A 27,206-nucleotide genomic window follows, 5' to 3' on the forward strand; every position below is an offset into this window, starting at 1 on the left:
TTCCCCAAGGAGCACATGTGCTCCTAAATGAAAAGATGTAGATCACACAAAGAAATTTAGGAGCACTGTGAATTTTTTTTCAAGTAACACAGAATTTATTAACAAACTATTTATTACATGCATATTATACTGTGCGTGTGCTAGGGCTAACCCCTATTAGTCGATTAGTCGACTAATCGGTCGAAAGGAGCCGTAGTCGACTAGCCAACCTCTTAGTCGAATACAAACAAAATAAAAATGTTGGCCAATCATAGTCGACCATCCAAATCCTTAGTCGGGGACAGCCCTAGCGTGTGCATACTAAGGGACAAACATCTGTGAAATAGCACATACCACCAAAATCACACATTGGCCCATGCCTACTAGACGCAAAGGATATCGGTTGTCCAGCTGCTTTCGTATGTTGTAGTGTTGTCACAATACCAACATTTTGACTTTGACCCTGTCACCACCACCCTGTCACCACCACCCTGCCACCACCACCCTGCCACCCCACCCTGTCACCACCACCCTGTCACCACCACCCTGTCACCACCACCCTGCCACCACCACCATGTCACCACCACCATGTCACCACCACCACCCTGTCACCACCACCCTGTCACCACCACCCTGTCACCACCACCCTGTCACCCCACCCTGCCACCACCACCCTGCCACCCCACCCTGTCACCACCACCCTGTCACCACCACCCTGCCACCACCACCCTGCCACCACCACCCTGCCACCACCACCCTGTCACCACCACCCTGTCACCACCACCCTGTCACCACCACCCTGCCACCACCACCCTGTCACCACCACCCTGTCACCACCACCCTGTCACCCCACCCTGTCACCACCACCCTGCCACCACCACCCTGTCACCACCACCCTGCCACCACCACCCTGTCACCACCACCATGTCACCACCACCCTGTCACCACCACCCTGTCACCACCACCCTGCCACCACCACCCTGTCACCACCACCCTGTCACCACCACCCTGTCACCCCACCCTGTCACCACCACCCTGTCACCACCACCCTGCCACCACCACCCTGCCACCACCACCCTGTCACCCCACCCTGTCACCACCACCCTGTCACCACCACCCTGCCACCACCACCCTGTCACCCCACCCTGTCACCACCACCCTGTCACCACCACCCTGTCACCACCACCCTGTCACCACCACCCTGCCACCACCACCCTGCCACCACCACCCTGCCACCACCACCCTGTCACCACCACCCTGCCACCACCACCCTGTCACCCCACCCTGTCACCACCACCCTGCCACCCCACCCTGCCACCACCACCCTGCCACCACCACCCTGTCACCACCACCCTGTCACCCCACCCTGTCACCACCACCCTGCCACCACCACCCTGTCACCACCACCCTGTCACCACCACCCTGTCACCACCACCCTGTCACCACCACCCTGCCACCACCACCCTGTCACCCCACCCTGTCACCACCACCCTGTCACCACCACCCTGTCACCCCACCCTGTCACCACCACCCTGTCACCACCACCCTGTCACCCCACCCTGCCACCACCACCCTGTCACCACCACCCTGTCACCCCACCCTGTCACCACCACCCTGTCACCACCACCCTGTCACCCCACCCTGTCACCCCACCCTGCCACCACCACCCTGTCACCACCACCCTGTCACCCCACCCTGTCACCACCACCCTGTCACCACCACCCTGTCACCCCACCCTGTCACCCCACCCTGCCACCACCACCCTGTCACCACCACCCTGTCACCCCACCCTGCCACCACCACCCTGTCTCCACCACCCTGTCACCCCACCCTGTCACCACCACCCTGTCACCACCACCCTGTCACCACCACCCTGTCACCCCACCCTGTCACCACCACCCTGTCACCACCACCCTGTCACCCCACCCTGTCACCACCACCCTGTCACCACCACCCTGTCACCCCACCCTGCCACCACCACCCTGTCACCCCACCCTGTCACCCCACCCTGTCACCACCACCCTGCCACCACCACCCTGTCACCCCACCCTGCCACCACCACCCTGTCACCACCACCCTGTCACCACCACTAATGAACCTAAGCAACTGGTGTGGGACGTGATGCTGTAGACGTTATCATAATGTCTAATAATGAGAGGAAAACACTTGTGGATAAAGTTTGAAGTTGCGAGCTGGTCCTCTGATTTCTTGTTGCTAATGGCGATAGAGTGGGTTGACTTGTTAATGAGTCACCATATCACCACAGCTCTGGAAAACCTCTGCCTGTATGCAAAAGGGTGCGTGTGTGTGTTGGTATATCTATAAAATGAGGCTTCTTCTCGCTAACTTGAATACAAGTTACAATCGTATGTTATTTGTAGCCCACAACTTCAACTAAATTGCATTAGATAATATAAAATAAGTGTGTTTATTACAGTCCAATAGTATACAGGAGACCAAAGGTATTTAAATTCTTATTTTAGATGGAAAGTAGAGTCGAGATGGGAGCTCTGCATCACAGGTGGGCGATGGAAGAGTTCCCACACCCTCAGCTTGGGGGGGGGGGGGGGGGGGGGGGGTAGAGAAAGAGAGTGAGAGAGAGAAATAATAGTCTGGGGGCATCCCTGCACCTCACATCTGACTCATTCATGAGCACAACCTTGGGTCTCTCCCCCACTAACACACACACATTCACAAATGCACACTTACTGTACAGTATATGAGTGCACACGCACACACACAGTATACTCAGACACACACACACACACACACATTCACAAATGCACACTTGTATGCGTGCACACGCACACACACAGTATACTCGGACACAGTGGCGGCCGGCCGATAGAGGGCGCTAGAGCGCCGCCCTCCCTGGTTAAAAGAAGTTTGCGTGAGGACTGGAAGCAGCCTATTCATCCCCCAGCGCCTAGCCCCCTCCACTCCGTTTTCATGGGCGCTCATTTCTGCTCCGCCGTAATTGCGCAACTCACAGGGCAAAATGCAAATACGTACGTACAACATAGCGCTGTCAAATACGATACCAGAGGGCGCTTGCTCGAGTGCCCGATGTAGTCACTATTGGCTGAGAGTGGCACGTGACATCGCGTCCCCAGACGTTGGGCTCTGGCTCTGCAGATATATGCTATTCGAGGGGCTACTAGAAAATAGTAGTTGTCGGAAATTGATAATAATCACAAGATACTGTACATTCAGACAGTGTTGGATCTAACTAAATAGATTTATATGGACACTTTTATGGAAAGTTCAAGCCTGGAGTCTGGACCACAAAGCTTCTCGAAGGGTAGGCTATACTCTGTCTTAGCTGGTTCGACAACAAACAACAACACGCTATAATGGCTAGCTGGATGCAGTCTGGACAGTGGATGTAACTGAGGGGTACAATTCCCTGACTGTATTGATAAGTATGGTATCATTAAAAACACTACCGCTTTATGTACTTTAATTACTGGCCATACAGTACATGATATATAAATATGATGAACACTTCCCACAATGAATCGGTTCCACACCAAATGGTAATTAAGTATTTATTGCAGCAAAAGGTACATAATATACTTCTCTATTATACTTTGGATGCGCTTATAAGGCAAAGGAATGTGCGTAGGCAAATCAATAATGAATGTCCATTCTCTGGTTACGCAGGAGGTAATTATACAACCTGAATCTTAGGGAATTATATCTATGGTACACTAGTAATATATAGCGGGAGATACTGGAAGGGTCCCCCCGGTTGTAAGCCAGCAGGGGTAGAGGATCTGTCGGTAGTAGAGAGTCTGGTCAACGATGACTAAGGAGACTCCAAGTACAGGAGACGGTGCAATAGTCTCTTGATCCACAGACGAATACAGCTGTTCTCCGTAGACTGTAGCTCCACAGTGAAGAAAGCTAGCCGGCCTCAGGCTCTCTGAGGCGCCGACTCGACTGGTCTCCTCACAGGGTAAATCCCACACGTGTAGGCGTCGGCGATTCTCCGCTCCATAAATCACAGGACCAAAACAAATATAATCCAGCCGCAAAGGGCTATGTAGTCGTCGGGTAGATTAATCCAGTGTACATGTCCACACGGTTCTCGTCTAGGTCTCCTCGGGTGAAAGCGCCATGAAAGCAGCCCAGCCTGGATAAGCACTCTAGCTGGTACGAGGAAGCGTTGGTGATGCTGGTCACTGTAGAACTTTAGCCGCACGATATACTATACACAAATAGACTATTACTGACTTAATAGAAATATGTCGCACTCGACGGTATAGCGCCAAACTCTGACAATTCAGTTATTAATTCGCACGCGGTCTCAATGCTCTATTTGGGGCCAAACAGGCCATACTTCACCGCACGGAGTATCGTGGGTGAGGCTTCAACTTATTGGGTAACTCTACTTCTGTATTCACCTGCGCCATATTTATATGCACGGCGAACAATCTAGTGCCAGCCTCATTTCTGTCTCGTATTCCTGGGCAAGGCCGGGCATGTACAGACATGTCTTGACGGTGACTTTGAACCTGACTCCGGAGGCATGGCCCTGGCGCTTGTGGACCGCTGTCCAATAGGAGAATGAAATATTATGGTCTGGTCTAGGCTAAAGGGGTATTCCGTGTATATGTACAAGGAATATACAAGGGATATCAAACGATATACAAATACTATGCAATATATATCAATCAATAAATATATATATTCGGTTTAATCTGATCCTTTGTAACAGCCGCCTCCTAATTAGTCCCACCTAATTAGCTAAGCAGAGACAGATTAACCGCACTGTCCACTACTCAATGTCTGTTGTGAGGGGTCGGGCAGTTCACAAAGTCATGGGGTCATGGTCGTCATCGATAGTATCGGGGAGCCTTGGCAGTTCTATTAGCCTCGCCACGGGTCGGGTGTAGATCCGTCCTTGGACGAGCACTTCGGCTGCTCGGACCTTTCCGTCGGCACCGGTGATCACTTTGCTTACGCGGCCAGCCGGCCACATAGCTCGGGGTAGTGACTGGTCGATAATCATGACGACTGTTCCTTCTGTCAAATTGTCTCTCTCTTTCACCCATTTCTGGCGGGTCTGTAGAGACGGTAGATAGTGGAGTAGGAAGCTGTTCCAAAACTTGTCAGCCAATACTTGACTGTACCTCCACATTCTTCGGCCGTTCGCTTCTTCAGGCCTGTACATTGTCTGTGGTAGCGCGGGGTCCAGCTCATGGTTGGAAGGAGTTCTATATGCATCGCATATAGAACTCTTTATATACAACTCTTTATATACAGCGGGCCGAAACAGTCCATACCGGTGGAGTGAAAAGGCTTGTCGCCGAGTCGGAGGCGACAGGGAGGTAGGTCAGCCATCCGGGGTATACTGGGCTGCGCTCGCCACTTACGACAGTCTAGACAGGTTCGCTGGAAGCGCCGCACTGCTTCTCTCCCTTGCAGTATCCAATAACGACGTCTGATCTCCGCGAAGACTCTCTCTGCCCCGGCGTGATGCACATCCTCGTCGTATTTCTTTATGATCAGCTCTGTGACCTTGTGTCGGCTGTTTAAGACTATCGGGTACTTGATGTCATCCGGTAAGTCTGGAGCTCTCCGCAGACGACCACCCACTCTGATGAGACCATGGGCGTTGCTCTCGGGGGCTAGGTGGAGCAGTCTGCTGTCTGATGGGACGGGCTTTGCTCCCTGTAGACAGTCTAGCTCATCGGGGAACGAGTCTCTCTGGGCTCGTTGTAGTAGAAGAAGTTCTGCTTCTTCGTAGTCAGCTGCTGTAATGTCAGTAGTGAGCTGAACCTCTGGGTGGTGCCACAGGAATGTCTTTAGCTGCGCACTCTCTAGGGTGAGGCAATCGTCTATGTCGGGGTCTGTGGAGACGAGTGTGTTCAATCCACAGAACATAGATTTCTTGTTTTCGGCTTCCTCTTTACTCGCTTCCCGTGGGGTGGGTGTAGGCCACTCTTCTTCCGGGAGCTTGAGGAACTCTGGCCCGTCACTGTATAGGTTGTGACGGGTGAGGTCATCCAGGGACATTCCCCGGGTGATGACGTCAGCTGGGTTGTGTTTTGTGTCCACATACCTCCAGCTTGCTACTTCTGTTAAATCTTGAATCTCTGTGACTCTGACTCCCACGAAGACCTTGTATCTGCACGAATCAGACCGGATCCATGTGAGTACTGTCGTGGAGTCTGACCACAAGATTGTTCTTTGCACCGGAATGGTGAGTTCACGTTGGATTAACGTGGCGAGTTGCGCTCCTGCTAGGGCTGCGCAGAGCTCTAGACGCGGGATAGATTGTTGCTTTCGTGGGGCTATTCTTGAGCGAGCCAGGATGAAAGTAGTATGTATTTCTCCTCCCTCCTCTCGGGCACGCAAGTAGGCCACCGAACCGTAGGCTACTTCGGAGGCGTCGCTGAAGACGTGCAGGTCCATCTGGCACGTCTCCGGCCTCACTGTGGGTGGGAAGTAGCTGCGGCGTATGTTGACACCTGGGAGTGAGCTGAGTTCCGTCTCCCACTCTCTCCATGTGGATGCAAGGTGTTCGGGTATGGGGTCGTCCCAGCCCTGGTCCTTGTCCCATAACACTCTTACAATCATCTTTGCCCTGGTGGTGTAAGGTAGAATACATCCCAACGGGTCATATTGTCTGGCGAGTGTTCTGTATACACTCCGTCTGGTGGTCGGTAGTGCAGTCGACCTTCCCTGCTCCTTGGTCAGGGGTGTGTGTTTATAATGGAGCGAGTCTGTTTTGAAGCGCCAGACTAGTCCTAATGTCATTTCTTGGGCTTCTCCTGGGATGGTCGCCATCCAGGTCTCGCTGCTTGCTGCCTTGTCCTCGGGGGAGAGGCTGCGCAATACTTGCGGGTCGCTGCTGGCCCACTGCCTGAGATCAAAGCCGCCTTTGATCAGGGAGGCGCAGAGCTTGAGTAGAAGGGCCTCGGCTTCTTCTGGCGTCGAGACGCTTTGCAGACAGTTGTCCACGTAGAAACTATTTCCTACACTTTGTCGGACCTCTTCATCAGCTGCTGGGTCCTCTGCGACGTGTTTTTGCAGTGCAAACGTAGCACAGCATGGGCTGCATGTGGTTCCGAAAGGGAGGACTTCCCATTGATAGATGGCTGGTTGCTCATCCCCGATCCTCTCTCTCCATAGGAACCGCAGCAGGGGCTTGTCCTCCTCCACTAGTCTCACCTGCAGGAACATCCCTTTGATGTCGCCGCTGATGGCCACCTTGTCTTGGCGGAAACGTAGTAACACGCCTAGTAGAGAGGGGCCGAGTGTTGGGCCGGGCAAGAGCTCTTTATTTAGATTTTGTGATCCGATCTGGTAGCTGCAGTTGAACACAATACGATCCTTGCCGTTGTGGTGGACTTTGTGGTGCGGCACGTACCATGATTCGGTCGTCTGATCGGCCTCTTTAATGTCAATTTTCTTTATGTGTCCCGCTGTGATTAGCTTGTTAATCTCAGCGCGGTACACAGTCTCTTGAGCGGGGTCTCTGGCTAGGCGCCGCTCTGTGTTCAATAGATACCGCTCCGTCGCTTCTTTTGGGGCGTGGAAGGTAGGCATACCCTCTCGCCTCAGGAGTGGAGTTGCATATCTCATCACTCCGTTGACTTTGACTCTCTTTGTCCCCTGCTCGAGGAGGGCTATAGCGTAAATGTCTTCCTTGGAACGAATGTCTTTCTTTTCGTTCTTAAAGGGCATTGTCTCTAGTGTCCATAGCCTCTCGACATGCTGTAGGAGGGTGGTGTCTTCTTCTGTCACTCTGGAGTGGAGGCAGTTAGTGGCTGCTGTTCGGTTAAGAGACTTAGCGAGGGGGCCTTGTAATGTCCATCCTAGGCGGGTCTCGACTGCTGCAGGACAGCCTCTGGGCCCTGTGTGGACCCGGTCTATCGGGACGATGAGGTCTGCATGGTCGGAGCCTATCAGCAGGGTCGGGGTGGCACCGTCTATGAGCGGTATAGGTAGTTGACGCAGGTGCACATATTTATCCATCAGCTTGGCGATGGGGTAGGTGTACTGCGACAGGCCTATTTCTTGGCTGGTGAAAGCGTTAGTAATCCTATACCGTCTCTCTGGCTGCCCGCTTGCTGTGATAGTGAAGGAGACATTCTCGCCCTTTATCGTCTTTAGATCTCTTCTTATTGTCCGAATCGTCATCTGGTTTTCGCTCCCCCGCAGCCCCAGCTGGGCCGCAGCGGACGCGAGGAGAAGGGTCTTCTCTGACCCGTCGTCAAGGACGGCGTAAGTGTCCATGACCTTATCTTGGTAACTCAGTGTTACGCGGACCACCTTTAAGAGCACCCGGGCGCCCCCGCTGCTGGCGGGGTCAATGTACATAACACTTGCCTTTGTGCTGCTTGAGGGTGCAGGCTTTCTTCTGTTACTGTCGTGTAGGACATCTAGGTGGGCTCCGTCACACCGACTACACCTCTTCTTTAAGCGGCAATCGGCTGCCATGTGACTGCGCGCACATCGGTAACAGCGTCGGTTGGACTTTATCCATTGACTCACCTCGCCGGCGGTCATCTTCTTGAACGTGTCACATTGTGACAACCAGTGTTCCTTTTCGCAGTACGGGCACACCATCTTCCACTTCTCTTTCATCGAGGGGGTACTGTGGTTCTTGCTGCTCGGTACTGATTCTGATTGGTGCATGACGGTCACCAATCTTCGGCCATCGTTTGCTCTCCTAGGTCCCTCTCTGGAGCTTGGGGTGCTCCGCATGAACGTATCCAACCGTAGGCTGTTGACTTCTCTCGCCAGGAAGTCGGCTAGGTCTAGGAGGGATGGCTCGGGACCGTTAGGATCACGGTGGTCTCTTTGCCGCCTGAAGCGCTCTTGTCGGGCGGGCGGAAGCTTCTCTAAAATCCTCTCGACATTAGAGTTTGCGTACAGTTCGTGCATACCCTTTTCTCTTTGCGCCCCCAGCATCCCTACCAGGGATTGTACCTTGATAGACAGGTCATCTAGTGAGCGATTGTCTGTGGCTGGGGGTAGGCGGTCAATATGCCTTATCTCTTGTATTACGTAGTCCCATATGCGTCCATATCTTTGGTCGAGTGCTGCTAGAGCCGCTGTGTATGGGGTAGTAGAGGTGGCATAGGCCAGCGCTATATTGTGCGCTCGGGGCACCTTGAGGTGTTTCAGTAGGATAGCTTACTTGTACGGTTCATCAGCTACATCGGACATCATTGTCTCTAAGCACATTCGTAGCTCCGTGTACTGTGCTCTGTTCTCGTGGGTGAAGTCCGGAAACGTCGGTGTGCCAATGTATGATGCCATGGATGGCTGGCACATCGGTGAGCGTTGGAAGAGAGGCCTCCTAGGCGAGTCTCCTCTTACGCCTCTTGGTGGGCTGGTACCTGCTGGGTACCATGGCCCGCGTATCCAGGTGCTGTTCCTCGGGGCTGGTCGTGCGTCAAGCTCACCCGTGAATTGAGTCGGGGGTCTGTAGCGCAGAGCCGCGGGGGTAGAGCCTGGGCTGTACTGGACCTCCTGGTCCTGTGGAGTACTGTGCTGCTGTCGGGCTTGACTCTCCTCCTCTCCCTCTTCTTCTTCCTCTGGCAGGTCCTCTAGATCCTGTAGTCGTCTATTTAGCCTCTCCGCGGTGTAGACCGTTTCTTCCTTGTAGCTGGGTCTCACTTGGACCGGTCGGGGAAGGGGTTCGGAGGGGGGTATAGGTAGGGCTGGGCGATATGACCTAAATATGATATCACGATATTTTCTGACCTTTCGGCGATACACGATACGCATCACAATGTTTTTCTTTTTTTCCCCAAACAATTCATTATGAGGCTTACCAAGACAGTATTTGAGTTTGCAAGCTAACATTAAAGACAAAATAAAATACCCATGCATTTAGCATTTTTATATTATATATTAGATTTAGATTATTGGATTATTAGATTATATATTGCATATATTTAGCAATGAGATATTATATGATTTAGATATGAAATATGATGAATTGAAGATGGGGGACCCTGATGTAAACAAGACGAAAGTCTTTCTCTGGTCTGCATCCTCCAGTCCACTGTTGTTGTATTGAGCTGTGCTGTATGCGTCTATATTAATGCCAGCCCAAGAGTGCTTCCGCATTCGCCTGATTGGCCCCGGTAACGCAATCCAATGCGCATTTTCTTTTTTGCCACTCACACACGGATATGGAATACATATTATCCAAATGAGGACCAGATTCACCCATAACGCCATAACGTTATTTCGCTGTACATTGTAACGTTAACACAACGCAGCTGTCAACTGTACTTTACATATTATCCAAACGAGGACCAGATTCACTCATAACGCCATAACGTTATTGTTATTTCGTGCAACTGTACATTGTAACGTTAACACAGCGCACCCTAACTGCTTGTGTATTCTAGCAGTGTTTTAGAGGTTATTTTGTACAGTACCTTTATCTGCACTGAAACATACATTTCTACAGTACATGCAGTTGTTGAGGTAGATAACCGTGATTATGTTTATTTATTTATCTATCTCTCTGTGAGCAAAACCTATTAATATTACATATGTGTTGGCGGAATCGCGTCAATGTTTGTTATGAATAAAACGCCCGAAATAACATAATGTTACAAAGTACAGTTGACAGCTGGGCTGTGTTAACGTTACAATGTACAGTCGCGCGAAATAACGTTATGAATGCCCGAAATAACATAGCATTACAAAGTACAGTTGACAGCTGGGCTGTGTTAACGTTACAATGTACAGTCGCGCGAAATAACGTTATGAATGCCCGAAATAACATAGCATTACAAAGTACAGTTGACAGCTGGGCTGTGTTAACGTTACAATGTACAGTCGCGCGAAATAACATTATGAATGCCCAAAATAACATAACGTTACAAAGTACAGTTGACAGCTGGGCTGTGTTAACGTTACAATGGAAGCATGCGTTTGTGGGGCGTCAAAAAGAAAATGCGCATTGGTTACCGGCGAATGCGGAAGCACTCTTGGGCCGGCATTAATATAGACGCGTACTGTATTGTACCCATTCTGCAATCTGTTAATAACGTTTTCATTCATTCAGACGGCAAACAGAATCATTTTGATTGACAGTTGAGTCTGCCAATTACGTCAGACCGCTTGCACCCGCCCTGCTGTTCTTAGCACCAATCGGCAAGCGCGTATTAATTTTTTACTTCCGCTATATCCGCCATTGATTTTGACGAGCTCAAACAACAACACCGGTAGCGGTAGCTCCCCGCGGCCAACGTTTAGCTTTTATCTCCGCAGGATGACTAAACGAGGCATAATGATTTTACTGCAACGAATGTTATAATAAAAGCCTTTCCATACATTTGTCTGATTGAAAACTTTATTAACAGACCGCAGAATGGGCACAACTGAGTCAGCACGAGCTGAGATATGAACAACTAATGCTTGCTATCTATCTAGGTCGACCTTGGACGTTGCTATGTAAATATGCTGATGTTATTGAACGTGTAACTATATATTGTTAATGCCACAAAACAAATGCCTTTGTTATCATAAGTAGTAACTTTGATGCAGTAGTGTGTGTGTGGGGCGTGTGTGGGGTTCAAAAGTTTGAACGTGTGGACCAGATTGACGCGACACAATCCTCTTGGGCAAAACATCACGATATCCACGATACGTTTAAAAAGTGTATCGTTAATGAACTGTACCCGATATTTATATAATATCGTCATATTGCCCAGCCCTAGGTATAGGCTCTCTCTGGTGGTCGGGCTCAGGGTCGCTTGATCGGGTAGGGGAGGGTGCCCTTGACCCTTGTCTTGACGAGGCCCTGGAACCCCGTGCGGAGGGAGGGGGTGTTGCCCTGGTGATCAGCTGCTCCATTATCTGCGCTTGTAATCGGTCGCGCTCGGCTTCGCGCTTGGTGAGAGCGAGGTCGCGCTCTGCTTCTCTTTGGGCACCGGCAGCGGCGCGCTGGGCTTCGGCGGCGGCGCGCTGGGCTTCGGCCCGGTCCCTTACCATATTCTCTTCCGTCTGAAGGCGTCTAATCTCTAGACGTATACGATCTTCGTCGCTCCGTTGCTGCGCCTGAAGGCGCTCTCTTTCCATGGAAGAATGTTCGCGCTCACTAAGCGTCTGTGCTTGGAGTCGATCGCGCTCTGTTGAGGCTGCTAGGCTGGCGAGGAATGCCTGTGCCAGCATCTTGTCCGCCTCGCTGGGGGAAGACGCTGGTTGAGGTGATCCGCTCCTGGCAGTACTCATTGGAGATCTGTTCTCCTGTGGCGAGTCCTGGAGATCCATCTCCGGGGTGCTCTCCTCTTCTTGTAGCGGGTAGAGTTCCATCCCTGGAGGGCTGTCTTTATCCTGGAGCTCTCCGGGGACTACTTCTTCGGTCTTGGCGGGGGGTAAAGTCATGTCGGGTCCCTCCTGGTCCCTACCGTGAGCTTGGTCAGTTACGTTAGAACCCACTAGGGCCTCTATTGGCGGGGTAGCCTGGTCGATAGGGTCGGACATAATTTTACTATCTACTTTTTCCGCGTTTACCGTCTGTAGAAAGCTAGGTAGTATATTGGCAACGTAATCCTCTAAGTACTGAGGTGTCTGCCGTCTACGCTGCGGGCGATCTACTTTAGGAGAACCGTTTTGTGGAGTGTTCATCATAGGCCATGTCAATATTAATACCACTATATTAATATTACGCTAGTTACCCTCCGGCTCGAAGGACCAATTGTAACTGAGGGGTACAATTCCCTGACTGTATTGATAAGTATGGTATCATTAAACCACTACCGCTTTATGTACTTTAATTACTGGCCATACAGTACATGATATATAAATATGATGAACACTTCCCACAATGAATCGGTTCCACACCAAATGGTAATTAAGTATTTATTGCAGCAAAAGGTACATAATATACTTCTCTATTATACTTTGGATGCGCTTATAAGGCAAAGGAATGTGCGTAGGCAAATCAATAATGAATGTCCATTCTCTGGTTACGCAGGAGGTAATTATACAACCTGAATCTTAGGGAATTATATCTATGGTACACTAGTAATATATAGCGGGAGATACTGGAAGGGTCCCCCCGGTTGTAAGCCAGCAGGGGTAGAGGATCTGTCGGTAGTAGAGAGTCTGGTCAACGATGAATAAGGAGACTCCAAGTACAGGAGACGGTGCAATAGTCTCTTGATCCACAGACGAATACAGCTGTTCTCCGTAGACTGTAGCTCCACAGTGAAGAAAGCTAGCCGGCCTCAGGCTCTCTGAGGCGCCGACTCGACTGGTCTCCTCACAGGGTAAATCCCACACGTGTAGGCGTCGGCGATTCTCCGCTCCATAAATCACAGGACCAAAACAAATATAATCCAGCCGCAAAGGGCTATGTAGTCGTCGGGTAGATTAATCCAGTGTCCACACGGTTCTCGTCTAGGTCTCCTCGGGTGAAAGCGCCATGAAAGCAGCCCAGCCTGGATAAGCACTCTAGCTGGTACGAGGAAGCGTTGGTGATGCTGGTCACTGTAGAACTTTAGCCGCACGATATACTATACACAAATAGACTATTACTGACTTAATAGAAATATGTCGCACTCGACGGTATAGCGCCAAACTCTGACAATTCAGTTATTAATTCGCACGCGGTCTCAATGCTCTATTTGGGGCCAAACAGGCCATACTTCACCGCACGGAGTATCGTGGGTGAGGCTTCAACTTATTGGGTAACTCTACTTCTGTATTCACCTGCGCCATATTTATATGCACGGCGAACAATCTAGTGCCAGCCTCATTTCTGTCTCGTATTCCTGGGCAAGGCCGGGCATGTACAGACATGTCTTGACGGTGACTTTGAACCTGACTCCGGAGGCATGGCCCTGGCGCTTGTGGACCGCTGTCCAATAGGAGAATGAAATATTATGGTCTGGTCTAGACTAAAGGGGTATTCCGTGTATATGTACAAGGAATATACAAGGGATATCAAACGATATACAAATACTATGCAATATATATCAATCAATAAATATATATATTCGGTTTAATCTGATCCTTTGTAACAGTGGATATATACATCACCAGTCTGGATATATACATCACCAGTCTGGACAGTGGATATATACATCAACAGTCTGGGACAGTGGATATACACTTTATCAAGCCCTCCTGGACCGTGTTTCAACTAAACAAAGTGAGTTGCGGTCTCTCGCTCTCGCTCTCGCTCTCTCTCGCTCTCGCTCTCTCTCGCTCTCTCTGTTAGAGCGATGCTGTGTTGTTGTTGAACTAACTAATACATTTCGCCGCGGGTGGGGCATAATCACCCGGACAATGAATGGTAACTTGTTTAAAATGACAAGATATACATATGTGTTTATTATTGGATGGATCAGAGAGAGAGAGTGGAGTTTCTTTTGGATTTAAAAGAAGTGGATTATGGCTTGTTCAATATCTCACCCAGTCTATGTTTGAATGAATGAATGAATGAAAACTTCATTTAACAGATTGCAGAATGGGTACAATACAGTACGGCTCAATACACACAATTGTTAAGGGGATGCAGACCAGAGAAAGACGTTTGTCAGGGTCCCCCATTTTCAATTCATATCGATAGTTTAATAGCTAGCCTTGGCTCGTTTAACAATATGCAAAATATGTGTACAGCCCTGTACTCATACTGAAGTTATTCTTGGTATATACTACACATACTACTAGGTCTGATCTTTTGCAGTTCCTTGTGTAACTAATCGATTCCATGTCGCGCTGTGTGTGAGTGAGAGAGAGAAAGAGAGAAAGAGAGAGAAGGAGAGATAGAGGGGGATACTAATTAATTCTGCCCCCCCCCCGGAGAAGAATTCACCAGCCGCCACTGCTCGGACACACACACACACACACGAGCACTCACACATGTGTACACATAAATACACACACAGTAGATACACCCACATAGACAAAAAACACAGACATACACAGACGCACCTGTCGACTCGTACATGCAGACAAACACTTACGCACACAGGCTCACACTCACTCTGAAATACTCCCCACTAGGCCAATTCTCCCACTGTTTCTTAACACTCCTTTAGCTCGTCAAATCAACCATTCATAACGACCTCTCCTTCTCTCCCCCCCGACCCCCCCCCCCCCCCCCCCCCTCCCTCTCCCTCCTGCAGTTTAAAAGGTTCCACAGGGAGATAATAGCTGAGCTGGAGAGAAAGACTGACATGGACGTGAAATACATGACAGTAAGTAGTGTGTGTGCGTGTGTGCGTGTGTGCGCGTGTGCGTGCGTGTGTGTACTCCGCTGTTTGTGTGTGTGCAACTGTGTGAAACTCATTACAGCGCTCACTTCTCCCTCCACCCTCAAAAGAAGGAACTACTTCTAAAAGAGAAAGATTTTAGTTTTTTATCCTATTTTCTGTTCTCTGCACTGTAGTTAGGAACGCCAAGATACGTAGCATGCTTTTCGATAACCACTCTGTTCCGATGCCGTGTTGTATCAAATTGAACATTACATAAAATATAATTGCTGTAGCATTGTACAGCTAACACAGTTCTTGCTAACTACAGGCAATCATTCTAGTGGCTAGCTAGATAACCATTTGGCTTCAATCATAATATGCTTCTAGTCCTGACCTGCTGATAATAACATTATATGTTATAACAGGAAGGTTTGTTCACCTTGAGCTGGAAGAGAATGTGAGGTTCAATACCTGAACCTGCAAGAGATGTGTAGTAAGACGACTAGTAATGAGTAATATAGCCTTTTTTTATATTTTCAGATGCGCCATTAAGTTAACAATTAGTTCACAGTAGCTCATTGTTATTAGCTCATAGTATAAGAGTGTCTATGACCGTTGTACACACGTGTTAAAAGCATCCCGGTGCTTGATCTTCGTCGGACCGCAAGGCATTTGAGTATGCACGCCCCATGGGGGCATCTAGACTCTCCCAGTGTGAGTGAGTGTGACAAATTCTTATTTACAACGGCAACCTGGCAACAGGCACAGCCGTTTGAGGGATAGGGGGCAGTGGGTAAAATAAATACAAAGTTAAAACAGAACCACATTACATTATTTTGGTTATAGACTTTACGTTATGTACATGGACTTTGTGCTTATTATGGTCTGTAGCCTCTCTACTACACTACAGGGACACTTGAGGCATTTGAATTGCCAAGGGAAGCCATTCATGGAATTATACACTGCTTGTGATTTTGCCATATGTATCAATAGTTAAGGTTGCCATGCAACGGTACAATTCAGTAGCCTATTGGTACAGTATGCAGTACATGATTATGCTTTTTCATAGCTTGTAAATCGCCTATTGGTAGCCTGATGTTGGTTTGGTTGAGGAATGTGGGTTGGTAAGTAAGTCTTGAGTACCACTGGTCTGAGTATTTCTAACTGACGACTGCATTAGAGAACATCAGCAATGATTATGTGCGGAGTAGTGCTGAAATCTCATAATTTTACATATGGTAATTTTCATGAAATCAGATTTATGTGGAAATAACCAACCAAAAGTATTTGGCCGTGGGTCGACATGGTTGTACTGCAAACCTTTCCTTGAGGTCGGCAGGTCTAATTTGTACCATACATGTATTAGAATCTTGAGCAGCGCTACCACCTACACACTCCTCTGCAGTAATTCAGTCTAATCTGAGAGAGTACTTGTGACTCCTCGCCTTGACCATTATTGCATAAATTGGTAGCAGTGGTGGAGAATAATGGGAAAGACAACTTCACGATGAACATGGGTGCTCGGAGGAGAGGATAAACCCTCACGCAGAGCTTTTATTAGCTCGGAGCAAAGCACCTCACTGCCTCGGAGTGCAGATGGAACCCCAGATAACAATGTGACTGTAGACAATCTGTTTATGTTGCAGAATACGTCTGTCTACCCAATTAGCAGCAGTGGAGAAAACGTCACTTTCAGCCAGTGGAAGAATTCCAAGTTGTCCGCCGTTGCTCGAATGTCGCGAGGTGAAGCGTAAGGAGTCTGATTGCTTTTTTTAAACGGATTCAAACACGATTTCCTGTGGTGGACTGATCTTGCCTGGCGCCCCGAGGGGACAAAAAGGAATGTTGTTTTCTCTCGACCACAACGACGAGTGGAGTGAGAATTTCAGCGGCCGATTTAATTTCTTAACTGCCGAAGTAGATTTTAGAACAGCCGAACACGGCTAGGCTGCTTTCCAAAGTGACCCGGTGTAATTCACCAGTGTTTGGCTGGCAGGCAGTGCCCATTTCTTCCCTCACAGAGACACTGAACCAAAAGTGCCATCTTGCCAGTCAATACCAAAGGCTCAACGCGTTTGGTTCTTAGTGGTTGTCTAAACCTTCGACAGGTGGTGCTTGTGACTGGAAGAATGCTAGTTTGAATCCCTGAACCAGCGGAGAATTCAGGGTTTGGGAAGGGAATGCTGACTGCTCTTCTCATCAACTATTGCTGAAGTGCTATTGAGCAAGGCATTTAACACCTGCACCTCTGAAGCTGCTATGTTGCTGTGCTGGTACTCCTATGTAGTGACTGTGGAACTATGTGCTGCTGAAGAAGAACAGACATACTAAGTAAAATCTTCCCTGGATAAATAAAGTTGAAACCAAAATGACACTGGCACTGGGAAGCAGCACCCATGCTCCACAGCACATGTTGCTCTGTAAACCTGCCCCAGGAGAATACTAGCTCTATTGACTAGGGTTGGATACTGTTCACATTTGAACCGATACCGGTACCGGTACCTATGAATCAATACCGGTACCCAACGGTACCTATTTTCGGTAAAAATGTAATCTACCTACCTCAGTTGTAAAACATTTGTCCAAACTTCTAATTATTTATAATCATTATTATTTATTTAGAACAATTTGTTAATATATATGTATATATATATATATATATATATATATATATATATATATATATATATATATATATATATATATATACACACACACACCTTTAAATAAAAAAATTTATGTTTTATAAAATGAACAAACCACTCTAGCAGCAATGAACTATTCTGCTGAACTAAAAGGTACCTGAAGATGCTGAACAACTGCTTTGTTGTTGTTGAATCAAGTCAAATCCTTGGTAAGCTGTATTGTGGTGTTGACGTGAACGTGCGGCACACTCCATAGGTTTCGTTTCGCGTTTTCTTTCTTTATTTTTTTGCATTACCGAAATGTGGCACCGGTGGATCTCACATGAATCCGTACTCGGTAGTACCCACGTGATTCGGTCGATACCCTTAAAAGTACCGGATTCGGTACCCATCCCTACTATTGACTAGCTCTATCGCATTACATACAACGATTCGAAACCACCACTGATTCTGAGGGTTAAGTCAAAACTTAAGTGAAAACGCAAGCCGCAGCTGAAATACAGTATAAAATTACCCTCTTCTCTCCCAAGTCTCCTTTCAAATCCTCCAACCAAGCTGTTAATTTACGGTAATGACACCTTCTTCTGTGGTTTTCTGGGAAAGCTCGACAAACGCTTGGTAGTGCCACCACTGGTCGCCAATAAAACACATTACTATCATCAGCCGCCCGCATGGATATGTTTTATGAGGCAAATATGAATCTAGGAAAAATAATTGAGACTAGTGATTTACGAATTTTACGAGCAAAAGGAAACTCCTTGCTTTCACACCCATGCTGCAAACTCATGTGAAGCCCAGGTGACCTTGGACAGGCTTCTAACTGCTTGTAACACACCATCTTCGCAGGCTGAGATGGCTGACCAGAGAGTGGCTGGTGTGTTGCCTAGACACGCTCCATATTCACACACCCCTGATGGCTGATGGGGGGGAGGAACAATACTTGTGTGTGTGTGTGTGTGTGTGTGTGTGTGTGTTTGTGCGTGCACCTGCACAGGCGTGTGTGTGTGTGTGTGTGCCCCAATCACAGCTTGTCCATAGCACACGGTGGGCGAAGGAGAGTGAGGAAGAAAAATAAATGTATTGGAGAACTGCATGTGTAGCTAAAGCCAAGGCTACGCCAGGGGTTCCCACACCTTCTCATGGCGGGACCCTCAACTAGAGGAGTTATCATGCTTCATACATGTGCTTGGGCTTCATACATGGTGGTAAAAATAATAATAATACAAATTGAGGTGCATTTTTAAGCAGCCCAGGTTTGATACAGATTGGTATTCTAGTAATCATGATTAATCACTTTGCTCTGCTGCTCCAGTGTGTGGTGCTGTGAGTAATTCAGACCCAGGGGTGAACCAATTCACCCAAGTCAACCCCACAAACAAAATGACCTCTTCACCATTAGTTACACCAAGGTATTGTAATAACGCATACAATACATGCAATAAACTTTATTTGTATAGCACCTTTCATACAAGAATTGCAGCCCAAAGTGCTTCACAGCAGTAATGTAGACATAAGATAAACATAGACATAAAATGTGCATACATTTGCATAAATATAGACGGGCATTGACAAGAGAATTGTCAATGTAGCTTGGTCCTGTTCCATTTAGTGCTTTGTATATAAGGAGGCAGACCTTAAAATCAATTCATGTTACCGGAAGCCCTAACTGTTGCTAGGTTAACTGTTTGCCAATGACCTGCACTACTGAATGTTATTCAAAGATCGATTGCGCTGATTGAGGTAAACGTTTTAGCCATTGTTGTACATGGTACTAAGGAGGCCGCCAACATGTCCGACATAGGGCTGGGGCGATAAAACTATAACGATAATTATTGCGATATATTTTAATAATTGATATCGATTGATAATAAAAAAGAATATCAATAAATAAAAAACCTGCAACAGGGCAGTTTTAAAACCAGAGACAGTGGACAGACTTGTCTTTCTTGCCTGCAACTTAAAGTAATGGCTTTGCTTGTCCAAATGACAATACTGACCAGATTGAGATTTCTTTTTCTCTTGTCCATTTATTTTGTTTGCTTTCTAATTTAAAATACAGTTTGAAACCGTCTGTACACAGTAGTTTATGTGTGCTAGCAGAGCTAGTCTCCAATCGCGAGTCACGGTGCACATGTGCGGTGGTTTGTCCACCAAAAAAGCGCCAAAAGATAGAAAAGAAACTAGCAGAGCCAGAACTATTCAACTCCCCTGGAGCCACAGCCAGCAGAGAAGCCTGTTTACTTTCGCTTTCAAACCAGCTGCAGCCTGAGAAGTGTGAGGGGGCTGTAACACTAAAGATGGCAGTAACGACAAAGAATTGCTGCAAAATAAACATACATGTTGTTTAAAAAAAAAGATATATATTATATATTTTTTTAATACTTATAACAACATCGATAATTATCGATATCGAGTGATATGATAACATTATCATATCGTTATCGTGATATAATTTTTGGCCATATCGCCCAGCCCTAGTCCGACGGAGAAACACTAGGTGGGGAGGTGAGCTAGGTTGATGCAAGGTCTACTTGGACTCAATACTTAAAGGACTCGGGGCTAGATCCACAAAGAATGGATTGCACGGAGCAAGTTGCACCCTTACTTACAATTCATTATGAATTGAAAATGGCGGACCCTGATGTAAACAAGATGAAAGTCTTTCTCTGGTCTGCATCCCCTTAACAATTGTGTGTATTGAGCCGTACTGTATTGTACCCATTCTGCAATCTGTTAATAAAACTTTCATTCAATCAATCAATCAATCTGCCCGGTGATTGATTGAATGAAAATTGTATGCAGACCAGGGAAAGACTTTCGTCTTGTTTACATCAGGGTCCCCCATTTTCAATTCATAATGAATTGTAAGTAAGGGTGCAACTTGCTCCATGCAAGATTCAAGATTCAATAGTTTTATTTCAAACCACAGTGTTAGTTTGGCTACATTTACCATTGTCCAGCAAAACAACATTTGAAAAATAAATGAAATGGGAAAAGAGGAACCCCCCCCAAAAAAATTAAAAATAAAACAGCCAGAAACTATACTGTTTGAAAAGGAGATGGAAGAAGCAAAGCTTATCTGTTTCCATCCCCCATCAATAACTATATTATATATAATATTATATATACTTCAGCAAGTATAATATGACACAATTACCAATACATATGATACAATACAATTTGCAAATACTTCAACTACACACAACACAATCACACATGCACACACACACATACACACACACACACACATACACACTAGACCAGTGGTTCCCAACCTTTTTCCCCCCAGGGACCCCCAAACATCTCTGATGAAATTCGCGGACCCCCTCCTAATAAGATACCATAAAATACTTTTTTTTTTTTCATTTTAATAACAAACTGCTTATACACAGGCATATGCATCACAATTAGACCCACTATGCTTCTTTGACTTGTGCCTTCAATCAACAAATCTCATCTTGCACCATATGCATTTCAAAATGTTTGGCCAATATTCAAATGCTGTATTCATCCTCTCAAATCAGGCCCTAATGGTGAACGGTTTGCATTTATGGAACAAATCAATGCAACAAATTAAACTAAATATGAGACAGGAAATTCCAATCAGTAGCAGAGAGAATCTGTCCTAGCTGGGTTTAATACCTTTTTTTTGTCATTTTAATAACAAACTGCTTATACACAGGCATATGCATCACAATTAGACCCACTATGCTTCTTTAACTTGTGCCATCAATCAACAAATCTCATCTTGCACCATATGCATTTCAAAATGTTTGGCCAATATTCAAATCCTGTATTCATCCTCTCAAATCAGTCCCTAATGGTGAACGGTTTGCATTTATGGAACAAATCAATGCAACAAATTAAACTAAATATGAGACAGGAAATTCCAATCAGTAGCAGAGAGAATCTGTCCTAGCTGGGTTTAATACCTTTTTTTTGTCATTTTAATAACAAACTGCTTATACACAGGCATATGCATCATAATTAGACCCACTATGCTTCTTTGACTTGTGCCTTCAATCAACAAATCTAATCTTGCACCATATGTATTTCAAAATGTTGGCCAATATTCAAATCCTGTATTTATCCTCTCAAATCAGGCCCTAATGGTGAACGGTTTGCATTTATGTTGAATGAAGTAAGAATCCACTGCAGTAAAAATATCCTCACCTCGAGTGGTGGTAGTAAGGTTGACTGACATGAGAATGTCCTGCTTCAGATCCTCATTTTCGATATATTGCACATAAACGATGAGCACAGCTTCGTCTGCGACAGTTGTAGTTTCATCAAGTTGTATGGCAAATGGACCCTTTCTAAGCTTTTCTGACAGCTGCTGCTCGCAATCACTTGACATCTTATCAATTCGGTCTTTCACTACATTGTTCGAGAGTGGTACTGATTTTAGTTTATCCGCCACCTGTGGGCCGCACAGTTTCTAAACCATTTTGATGCAGGCTGGTTTGATGAGCTGCTCGCCAATATTGTGCGGTTTCTTTGCTTTTGCAATTAAAAGCGAACACTCAAAGGAGGCTTCGGTAGCCTTCTGTAAATCACTGCCACCCCTGCTCCACGCTACTCTAACATCAGTAGCGGCGCCAGAGAATTGGCCTCGCGGGAGCTTTGGAGGGGCTGGATTGTTTATAGCAGGGGCTAATGAATTTTAATGCAACAAACAAAAACAATGGCTAATTTAATATACTGATATTGAAAAAAAAACTTTTTCTCTGGTCTGCATCCCCTTAACAATTGTGTGTATTGCGCCGTACTGTATTGTACCCATTCTGCAATCTGTTTTTCATTCATTCATTCATTCATGAACAGCAGATCAGCTGTTGCAGTCAGATCACCGCGGCGGGTGAAGAACAGATCAGAATGCATGCAAACACGACTCACCATACCTTGTTTGTTGTTAAGTCCTCCAAAATCCCTGCTAATGTTTGAAACATGTCACATATCCACTCGCCGCCCTCCAATTCCAGATTGGCGTTGAATGCAGCAGCTACTTTATCTGCCAACTTGCCTCGTTGTTGTTGTTGTTGTTGTTGTCGCCACATATTATGCAGAGAGGACGTCGGCTCGGCACGCAAGAATCACCGACCTGTTGCGATAAACCCGTATTTTATGTATGGCTCCTGTTTATTAAAAGAAGCGTTATATTTCCCCGTTCTATCCAAAGATGTTTGTTTTGTTTTTTGAACTCGCACGCAGCTCGAACGCGGAAGTGAAATAATATACATGCGGCCCGGTGGGACTATTCCATTGGTTCTCCCAGTCCACGTGACCATTTCTAGCATTTCAATTGGCTATAGTGACAGACATGCTTTTGATGACGTCCGGTAGATAGATACAGCTTCACAATAAAAGAGGTGGAGATACTCATCACGCAAACCCACGAATGTCCAATATAACGGAATTCGTAATGTATTTTATATATAAATAAAATAAAAAACATAACTGGGAGGGGGGGCTTAGAGGGGGCTAAGCCTTTTTCAGAGGGTGCTTAAGACCCTGCTAGCCCCTCCCCCCCGCCGCCCCTGTCTAACATCAACAGGCTTGTTCGCCTTGAGAGACTGTTCTTTCCTCCGAAAAAAGTCCGGATCCTTCCCAACGGTTTCTGGGTGCTTAGACGCCTGATGTCTCTTCAGCTTGCTGGGCTTCAGGCTCGAGTTTGCCAACTTTTCTCCACAAATCACACACTCAGGTCGTTTGTCTGGTCCCTCAGTGAAGCCCATGGTGATGTAATTTTCGCGATTGCTGTAGGTCCTAACTTTTTTTGCAGATGAGCTGCCGTCATCTCCTTTTCGTTTGTCACACATTTTCGCCTCTGGCGGCTGACTGCAGACGAGCCGAGAAAGTTAACTAGCGTGCTAGGCTAGCTACAGAAAGTGATACAGTCAACTGATTCGCGTTTTAGCGGCTACCCGGTAGCCTACTGTTAACGTTCAAAAATCATGTCTAGATGTTTATTTATTTATCTTTATTTTTTATTGTAGTGGAGAGACTATTCATGCTTCTGATGATAAAAATATGCTAATTAAATTAAAAAAAATAAAATAAAAAAAATTTAAAAAAAAATTTAAAAAATAAAAATACCTCAAATCATCTGTGGTCTGGCGGACCCCCTGCGCCCCCTGGCGGACCCCCAGGGGGTCCGCGGACCCCAGGTTGGGAATCACTGCACTAGACTATACTCTCATGTCACCCTTCAAATCATTCTCATACAATACGTTGGGCTTCCTCCCTGGTATAATTTGTGAACACCATCTTTTTGAACTTCCTCTTTAATATATTTATAGATTGAATGGATTTGATCTCCTCCTCCAGATCATTCCACAAGGTAACTCCACACAGAGAAATACACATTCCTGGTTGTTCTTGAAGATTGCTGTTCCAGTTTGAGTTTCCCTCTAAGGTTATATCTTTTAAGTCCAGCTCTCTCACAGAACAATTTCTGTATCTTGTCAAGAAGGCTGTGGTGTATGACTCTGTACATGAACTGGGCAGTTTTGTAATCCACCAGGTCCTTTAATTTCAGGACTGAAACTTTTAAAAACAAAGAATTTGTATGTGCTTTGTAGCTCTCATTTGTTACAATCCTGATTGCTCTTTTTTGGAGCATAACCAAAGGAAGTAGGTTGGTTTCATAGGTATTTCCCCACACCTCAACACAATAATTCAAATATGGAAGGACCAAAGCATTATATAAGATAACAGTTCAGCCAATACCTTGACCTCCACATAATACCCACACTCTTTGAAATGTTTGTTCTTACATGGCTTATGTGAGGCTTCCAACACATTTTTTCATTTATGATCACTCCTAAAAAAGTGGTTTGCTGTACTCTTTCAATAACGGTATCATCTATCGTAACTTGGATCGGTGTGTCATAATTACGATTTCCAAAAATCATTAGTTTTGTTTTGTTCAAGTTTAGAGACAATCTGTTTTTGTCAAACCACTTTTTTAATTTGACCAATTCAGTCATGGTTTCATTCAAAATCTGTTGTAAACTCTCACCAGAGCAAATCATATTTGTATCATCTGCAAAAAGCACAAATTTCATTGTTTCAGATACTTTACAGATATCATTAATGTACAAAAGAAACAAAACTGATTCGAACAAATTGATTCCTGTTACTCAAGTAACTTTTAATCCATTCCTTCCAATGCTATACCCCTAATGCCATATCTTTCCATCTTTTTAATTAAAATACTATGGTCAATCGTATCGAAAGCTTTTTGAAGGTCAATAAAAATTCCCAGTACATGGTGTTTTTTGTCAATTGTTATTTCCTCTATTAGCTCAATGAGGGCCATGGTGGTGGATCTATTCCTCCTGAAGCCATATATCAGCAAATTGTGTTTCTCAATGAACTCTTCAAGTCTTTTTACATAAATCTTCTCCAGAATCTTAGAAAATTGGGAAAGCAGAGAAACCGGCCTATAATTTGTAAACTGGTGTTTGTCCCCCGTTTTAAATATCGGTAATACTTTTGCAGTTTTCATCATACGAGGAAATATTCCCGATTGTAACGACAAATTACAGATATGTGTGAATGGTTCTACAAATCCTTCCGCAATACATTCTTTGTGGATCTAGCTCAGTCTTTTTGATTTGTGGGTTTCAATTTGATTTGATTTCTGTCTCGGGGACCACTGTCTGAAAAGATTTATTGTCATTGGATATGATTCAGCCGAGTCCAGAATTCTGTAGTTGAGATAACAGTAGAAAGGAGGTGATGTCCTTACTGAGAACTCGACACACGTCATTAGAGAAACTAACTTGTGCTGAATAATAATCAACTGCTGAAATACCAGTAATGTCAATTTCAATATTGTAAATAAAATAGTTTCCAAATTTGATATCAAAACTAGCCAAATGGTTTGCCTAGTTTACCCATGTATTTTGGAAATCCCCAAAAAAAGGTGAAGTCATCAGTATGCACCCAAAATATAACATAAATCCCATAAAAAATAGATACATTCCGGCGGCTAAGTGGCGCAGTGGGCAAGGCGCTCGCCACTAGTGCAGGAGATGCTGGGTTCGAGCCCAGCTCTCTGCATTGCTACCAGCTTGGCTGGTATACTAACACAATTGGCAGTGTTAGGGGTGGGAAAGCTGGTGGGTGGGTCCTGGTCGTTGTAAACAGCGACTCCTACAGTTCGGTCGGGGCGCCTGCTCAGCGAGGAAAGGATCTAAGGGGGGTAGTGTGATCCTTCCACACGTTACACCCTCTCAGTGAGAGTCCGCGCTGCCAGGTGAAAAGAAGCGGTTGATTGGCTACACATGTGTCGGAGGAAGCATGTGATAGCCTCCACTCTCCCAGACCGACCGTAGGGGGTAAGTGCGCAGCGACCAGGAAGGGGATTGGGAATTGGCATAACAACTAACATTGGGATGGGAGAAAAAAACTGAGGAAAAAGGAGGGGGAAAAAGATTTTTTTTTAAATAAAAAAAATAGATACATTCCATGTTTAAAATGTCAATTATGTTTCTAAGATCCTAAACATGGCAAATATGTTGCTCAATCAAATAAGCCTCTACTATTACTGGTATAAGCAATTTTACGATTAATTTCATACATTTTGAGTCCCTTGTCTGGTCATTGTCCTACAGCTGGTGTCAGAAGTAGCGAGGGAGTTCCATGTCTCCGTCCCTTCCTGTCTGGTTATACGTATATATTCTGTAATTGGGCTTTTGGCCTTCTTTTTCGGGGGACCCCTGGAACCTCCTCAATGACCCCTGGCTGAGAAGCACTGGCATGGAGGTATTGACCCAGGGCTCTGTTCTCTCCCTGTAGGCCACGTTCAAGAGGTACCAGATGGAACACAAGATGAAGCAGGACTCTCTGGACCGCTCCCACTCGGATCTCAAGAAGCTGCGCAGGAAAAGCCAGGGCAAGAATGCCAACAAGTATGAGAACAAAGAGAGCGAGGTGAGATATGACACACACACACACACATACACACACACACACACACGCGCGCACACACACACATACAAAGAATATCTCTCTCACACAAGCACAGGGTTGAGAGATGAGAGACACCTTTACAGTATGCACAAGCACGCACACGCACACACACATACACACACACACACACACGGAGACAAAGAAACGCACAAACAACAAATGCAGACACAGTATATACAAATGATCCCTCACACCCACACGCAGGCACGCACACACACACACAAGCGCACACACACAGGCATTTCTATTTCTATTCTATTCTACACACATACACACATGAGCATGTAAAGATGCACATACAGTACAAAGGATCTCTCTCATACGCACACACACAGAATGATGTGAAAGGGACACACATGACCAAAAATAAACACAGGCACATGCATACACACACGGCGCACACACACACTCTGACACC

General features: G+C 46.2%; 1 protein-coding gene across 2 annotated transcripts in view; it reads left to right on the plus strand.

The window, feature by feature from the left end:
* baiap2l1b (BAR/IMD domain containing adaptor protein 2 like 1b) overlaps nt 1-27,206 on the plus strand; it is a 174,891-nt gene that overhangs the window by 49,760 nt on the left and 97,925 nt on the right. The window contains exons 5-6 of one of the 2 annotated variants that reach the window (XM_084328525.1): nt 15,096-15,167; nt 26,615-26,749. In XM_084328525.1, the coding sequence (XP_084184651.1) occupies nt 15,096-15,167; nt 26,615-26,749 (207 nt within the window). The remainder of the gene's footprint in view (nt 1-15,095; nt 15,168-26,614; nt 26,750-27,206) is intronic. The other variant, XM_084328526.1, reaches the window with a different exon arrangement.

This window comes from Notolepis coatsorum, assembly GCF_963971535.1.
Source record: "Notolepis coatsorum genome assembly, chromosome: 14".
Lineage (NCBI taxonomy): Eukaryota > Metazoa > Chordata > Actinopteri > Aulopiformes > Paralepididae > Notolepis > Notolepis coatsorum.